Source organism: Neltuma alba, unplaced genomic scaffold (assembly GCF_004799145.2).
Source record: "Neltuma alba isolate B1F8T4 unplaced genomic scaffold, ASM479914v2 tig00010738_pilon, whole genome shotgun sequence".
In the NCBI taxonomy this organism is placed as follows: domain Eukaryota; kingdom Viridiplantae; phylum Streptophyta; class Magnoliopsida; order Fabales; family Fabaceae; genus Neltuma; species Neltuma alba.
In genome coordinates, this window is record NW_021635565.1 from 150,711 (window position 1) to 157,769 (window position 7,059).

Here is a 7,059-nt window from a genome sequence, read left to right on the forward strand (position 1 = left end):
ACTTAATATTATAAATCAATCAATGTAAAATATTTTACTAATTCGATCCTTAAAATAAGAAATTAGTTAAATTGATTTTTTGTCATGAATGTGTGTTAGTCTTTCTAAAATTATTTTCTTTAATCATGTGTATTGAAATACCCTCTAACGAGAATCTCTTATAGTCAATTAAGTTGTTATACTCTTTATAATCAAATCTAACCCTTAATCTAACCAGCTCTTGTATATATTAAACACCAGAGGTAGTATATGATCTGTGTGATAAATTTTACAGGCCTCACACAAATCGCATCTGAAAATAGCACTTTGAATATCCACGACTGAGAAAACGAGAGCCCAGTACAGTGCCCAAAACGAATCAAGGGACTTTTCCCTTCAAACACAGTGATACAGATATACACAAATAGCATGTTCAAAACCTAATTAAAACCATCTAAATAACACAAATTATGTAAAATATAGATGCTAGAAGTGAACAAACACGAGAATCCACATATAAAAACATTACATCCAGCTCTTCTTCAATCATGGGGATTCTGTAAATATTCCATTCCAAAAAGAGAAAATTCAAAATAATTAGGATTTTTTTGGAGATTGGATGCAGTTACTAATTCATGATCTGACAATGACGGTGAAGGCGACACCATATGCATGAACTCAGGGTCCCTTCCCCTGGCTTCCAGTATTTCGTTGGAAGCACAAAGCTCATACTCAAAGCTGCCTTCTTCTGCGCCGGCATCAGCCGCTAGCTTCCAACACTTTGTATTGGCCGGGCCAAGGCGAGCCGCCACCGGCCTTCCTAAGCCCAAATCGATATCATAAAAGTTGATTCTCGGGGAGCTTCCAGTTGTCATAAACTTCCCGATTGTTGCCCGTTGTGTACGCATTGTTGGATTTCGTACCCAGGCTTCAAAGTCACCCTTGATCTTCTCTTTCGTGCATGATGAGATTGCCTTGTTCATCTCTAAAACAAACTTCCCAAGGCCTCCATCTCCTACAAGATCCCTTATTTTCATCGTCACTGTAGTGAATTGCACTGTGTTCCCAAAGTAGTCGTCTGGTATTGGTGGGTTAGAAACTCTGGATCTAGTAGATATGAGGAATATATCTATTAAGTGACTTCCTCTTCCTCGTCAAGATTTTGATTTCTGATCGCAGACCTCCAAACATGGCCAAGAACAGCTTGCAAGGAGGAGATTTTGTTGCTAATGACACCATCCTCTGCCTCCGATTTAGCCTTTTCCTTGAGTTCAACAATCTTATCCCTTTTAAAGTGAAAGATCCTCGTAGAGAATTGAGGGGGCTGGACAGAATTATTAGTGGACGTCTTACTATAATTCTCCATTATTTCTTTAAATGAAATTCGTATGGGGCGTTCAATATTGCCACGAGGAAACCATCTTTCGAACATAGTGAGCTTTGAATCCAACCCTAAATGATTCAAACCATTTTTGGAGATCTGTGCCATGCATTACAGAAATCCCAAGCTGGTTTCACATCAGCAAGACAATGGTTTATGGAGGCAGCCGCAAATATACCATCTACTAGCTCTGTGACTTGAACCGCCATTAATGGTACCCGAATTCCCTCAAAGTTCTTGAAGTTCCCGAATGGGAAGAAGGAGTAGAGAATCTGAGGAACATAAGTGGGTTCAACAACGTCCGTAATCGTAGTATTCTCTGCAATGGCGTGAACAAAGCTTACTCCGGCATTGTTGCAAGAGATGAAGACAGATGCACGCAGAGTCATCATCATCGTTGTGGATGATGGCAAGACGGCTGGCAAGAGGTGGATACAAGTCAAGGGCGGAAGAAAGCGAGTCCTTCAGGTGCTGGATTAGTGTCTCTTTGTGTTCAAAAAGCGATGATGAGGCTGGTTTGTGATAAAGAAATCCCTTTTGACCATACTCAAGAACTAAAAACTGAAGATCCCATGGATTGAGGCCTATTAATTGTGGTGATTCGCCATTATTAATGTGGTCTCGAGCTTGGACTGTACTTGTGGAGATCACTCGGATGCCTTCCATGGGATGTTCAGGCTAGTGTTTCCCTCCACAATTGCTTTAGAACAAAAGAGCGTCGATATCAAGGACTAGTTGGTTCACCTTCATTCATTTATTATATCGTGAATAATCCCTCCTTTGGGTTGGTGGGAGTGGGACCGTGGGAGTAATATGGGGGAGAGCAAGAGCTTGTGGAGGAATTAATGTAGAGGAAGAGAGAAACGTGCGTGTTATAATTTTTTTTTAAAAAATAAAGTCGTGAATTTAAATTCTGGGGACGAAATAAATTATGCTGGAAAACAATTTCTGTGGGGCTTGATATTATGGGCTAATAAAACACATATGAGATGATTATATAAAAAAAAAAATTTGTTTTATTCCCTATCTTTTTTTTCTCACGTATTACAATCATGGAAAGAGAGATTGACGAATTCGTCTTTTCACTACCAAAAAAAAGACTTTAGGCGACGACTTTCGGTGGCGACAAAAAAATCATCGCTGAAACTAAGACTTTCAGTGGCGACAAATTGTCACTGTTGAAAGTCTTAGTTTCAATCGCCGTTGAAAGTATACCTTTGAGCGGAAGTCACTGGGTTCACTTTCAACGGTGACATTCTATGGTCGTCACTGAAAGTAGACTTTTAGCAGCGATTATTAGTGTCACCGCTGAAGGTCTGACTTTTAGCGGCGACCATAGAATGTCATCGCTGAAAATATACCTTTGAGTGGAAGGTGATGTAATCACTGGGGTTACTTTCAGCGGCGACATTCTATGGTCGCCGCTGAAAGTGTAATATAATAGTATATATTTTATTTTACAATAGTAATAAACAAATTCAATCCGGTTTAGCGGTAAGAAGATTGGACACGAAAAGAGGTGGTTACGAGTTCGAACCTTGAAGAAGACACATTTAAGGTGAAAATATTTGGACGATGACGTGACAGAGAGGAGTGATGTGGCAATGACGTGGAGGTGGCTAGTGATGACATGGCACCTGGTCGGTGATGAGATGGAGGTGGCTACTGATGACGTGACGGCTTGCGGTGATGACGTGGTGGTCGATGGTGATGACATGGCGTTGGTAAAGCTAATTCTTCTTAGGCATCACTTTCAGCAGCAACTTTTCCTTTTTGGTGGCAACAAATTGTTGCCACTGAAAATGTCTTTTAGTGGCGACAAATGTTGCTGCTGAAACTTCTAAAAATCGCCACTAAAAGTATCTTTCAGCGGTGACCTTTTTAGTCGCCGCTGAAAGTTTTCAACCACGGCTACTACGACAACAACTTTTCAGCGGTGATTTTTTATTGCCGCTGAAAGTCAATTTTTTTGTAATGTTTTGTGAACAATTTGGTTATATGCCTCCCCACTTATGGGTAAGTTTGAGTCATACATATACATCTTTCTCCCATCCTTATTATAAGATACTTCCAACCATTTTATTAGGATTAAAAAAAAGTGATTAAATCATTAAACTGGTTTGAAAATAAAATATGTACAAGTTTAGGGGATTAGATTTTTAACTAGCCTGCTGCCTTCTGAGAATTGAGCTTGTTGCCGCGGTGTTGATGCACCCAATTGCGCACTACTTGCTTTTTTTTTTTGGGGCCAACGCATACTACTTGCATATACGTTCCAATTAATTGTATGTGTATATTGCATTCCCATGAAAAATCAATGCTACAATAATATGCTCAAAACTGATATTATTTCCTCTGAGCATTCCTTTGAACAATTAACTTCAAAGTTTTCTCCACATACACTCATATGTTCATACTCTCTTTGGATCTTATTATAAGTTTTAAATAACTAATTTGCATATAAAAAAATTCAATTAAAATTAGTTAATTAGTTAAAAGCAATAAATAGGTTAAAAATATACTTTTGTTTTAAATATATACCTTTATAATAAATAATAAAAAATGATGAAGAAAATGTACAGAAAAATGCGATGAGAAAGTGTGTGGCAAAAGAGAGATAATAAATAATTAAGGGCCAAATTAAAAAATTGTATTAAATATTAAGACAAATTTAAATTGAAACTTATAAATAGGATCGAAAGGAATATTTCTGAATCACACATCAACAGCTTGTTTTAACGAGTTTCATGACAATTAATTACTCCCTTTGTTTCTTTTTTATGAGAAATAATCTCTCAGTAATATTCCTAAATATAAGAAACAAATCCTCTTTGTTTGAGATTTTAAACTTGTCTTTTCATTTTTATCCATATTAAGTATATGCTACTTATTATCTTTCTGTAATAAATTTTCATTCATTATCTGTCATATACTCTCTTTACAAATAAAAGTACAATTATAAATGTTACACATTTATTGTCTTTAACTGAATTTTACTAACGTTTTGAGTCAGATGATTTTAATAGTTATTTCTTATAATAAAAGACAGAAGTATTATACTATACCTTTCGTACTAACGTTTTGAGTCAGATGATTTTAATAGTTATTTCTTATAATAAAAGACAGAAGTATTATACTATGCCTTTCCATATATGTGAATCTTTTCGTATCGACATACACACTCTTATCCTTATTACAAGATATCCTCAACCACTTCATCAAAATTGAGAAATGGTTTGAAAATAAAAAGATCAAATTTATCTTTATTTATAAACATGAACTGCGTGTTGCGAAGTGAAAAAGTAAAATTGCATCAAACTTGAAATAGAAACGATCTTAAAAATATAATTAATACCTCACTCTATATCCTACAAATATTAATTAATCTTTTTACATGGCATCTTTCAATTTCTTTAATCTCCTCCATGATTTCTACTTCGGGTATGTTCAATTATCTTTTAATTATTATATTATTTTTTACAAAAAATATTTAGAATATATATTAAATAAAAAAATTAAAGTAATACTATATACTACTCCTTTTGGCTCTATCTATTGGTCCTCCCATAGGTTCTCATCAATTTGGAGGAAGAAGAAATTATCTTGCTCTAAAATTAATTTTTTTAAACCATAATTCATAATTCTCTTTATAGAGGATTCGATATATTAAAACCAATATTTTATTGTATTTTTTTTTGTTGCCCAGAGTATCCTCCCACCCAAATTGTGAGAGACTAATCTCTCATGGTACTGTTAGGTACCGTAGCAAGGATCCCTCCCAACAGTATTTGTTCCATATATACCGTCCTAAGGATCAAATTTAGGACATGATATTTAAAGTGCCCAGATCCCTTCCACTTAGACCAACACTTGTTGGTTATTTTATTGTACTACTTCAGCTTCTATTTATAATATTAATTAGGAAACATTAAAGGTTACCAATTATGGAAAATACACAGATGCTTGATCTCATAGTCGAGTCCGTGCTACTTTACCGGATGGCGTTAGCTCCGCTGGTAATGGCAATTCCACTGCTTCCATGAATTCACGGTCTCTAGCCAAAGCTTCCAGTATTTGGTAAGAGGCCCATAGTTCAACATCAAAGCTACCTTCTTCTGCTCCGGCATCGACCGCTATCTTCCACTGCTTCGCATTGGCTCCGCCGCCGCGAACCGCCACTGGTCTTCCCCAACCGAAATCGATCTCATAAAAGTTGGTTCGTGGGGAGCTGCTAGTTGTCATAAACTTCCCAATTGTGGCACGCTGTGTACGCATTGCTGGATTTCGTATCCAAGCTTCGAAGTCGCTCTTGATCTTTTCTTCAGTGCACGATGAGATTTCCTTGTTCATCTCCCAAACAAACTTTCCAAAGCCTCCATCTCCCGCTAAATCCCTTACTTTCATCGTCACAGCAGTGAATTGCACGGTGACTCCAAAATAGTCGTCTGGAATTGGGGGGTGCGAAACTTTGGATCTAGCAGATATGAGGAATCTGTATGTGACTTCCTCTTCTGGGTCAAGATTCTGATTTCTGATTACAGACCTCCAGACATGGCCTAGAACAGCTTGCAAAGAGGAGATTTTGTTGCTGATGATACTATCTTGTACCTCTGAATTAGCTTTTGCTCTGAGTTGAGCAATTTTTTCCTTTTGAAGGTGAAAGATCCTCCCTGAAAATGGAGGTGATTGAATCGAACCTGTTGACTCCTTAAGATGATGCTGCAATACTTTCCTGAATGGGATTGTTATGGGGCGCTCAATATTACCATGAGGAAACCATCGTTCAAATGAAGCGAGCTTTGAATCTGGGGCTACGTGGTTGAGGCCATTTCGAGAGATCTGAGCCCATGCATTTAAGAAATTCCAGTACGGCTTCACATCAGCAAGACAATGATTAATGGAACAAGCGATGAAGATGCCATCCACCAACTCTGTGACTTGAACAGCCAGTAATGGAACTCGATCTGCTTCAAAGTTCTCGATATTACCTGGTGGGAAGAAGGAGGAGACAATTGTGGGAACATAAGTGGGTTCAAGGATGGCGGCAATTTTAGTGTTCTCTGCTATAGCATGAACAAAGCTTACTCCGGCGTTGTTGCAAGTGATGAAGACGGAGGATGTGTCATCGTCGCCGCCATGGGGGACAACAAGAAGACGGCCAGCAAGCGGCAGGAAGAAGTCGAGGGTGGAAGAAAGCGAGTCCTTCAACTGCTGGATTACTGTTTCTACAAGTATTGAAGATGATAACGAGGCGGGTTTGTGAAAGAGAAGTCCCTTTTGGGCATACTCAAGTAGTAGAAATTGAAGATCCCATGGATTCAGATCGATCTGTTGAGGCGAGTCGCCATGATTAAGGCCTCTTCGTGCTCGGATCGTAGTTGTGCAGATCGTTCGGACGGCCTCCATGGGATGCATGGTGCGTGTGGTACTTTAGGGTTTATCTTCAGTTGCTTAAACCCATCGCTGGCCTTGGATTTATAGCAGCCGAGCTCCTACCTTCTTGACCATTAATTCTTCCTGTGGCTTCTTTGAGTTTACTGCTTTAAATTTGCTTGGTACTCCTTCCGTTCTTAATATAAGATCTATTTAAAGAAGTTAGGTAAATTAGTTAATTATAAGAAATATGATATGCTTTGCTAAAACACCACAACCATCTTTCTTAATATCTTCCCCCCACTTACTTGATTATGCTTGATGGA

At 37.9% G+C, this 7,059-nt stretch overlaps 1 protein-coding gene across 1 annotated transcript; it reads right to left on the reverse strand.

The window, feature by feature from the left end:
* Positions 1-5,329: 5,329 nt before the first annotated feature.
* On the reverse strand, positions 5,330-6,775 carry LOC114758583 (protein ENHANCED PSEUDOMONAS SUSCEPTIBILTY 1-like). Its single transcript, XM_028947641.1, has one exon. It carries the CDS (start codon positions 6,773-6,775, stop codon positions 5,330-5,332), a length of 1,446 nt encoding a protein of 481 aa, XP_028803474.1.
* Between the last annotated feature and the right edge of the window lie 284 nt (positions 6,776-7,059).

Coding starts and splice junctions, on each gene's coding strand:
- LOC114758583 (XM_028947641.1), bottom strand. CDS start 6,775: ATGCATCCCATGGAGGCCGTCCGAACGATCTGCACAACTACGATCCGA.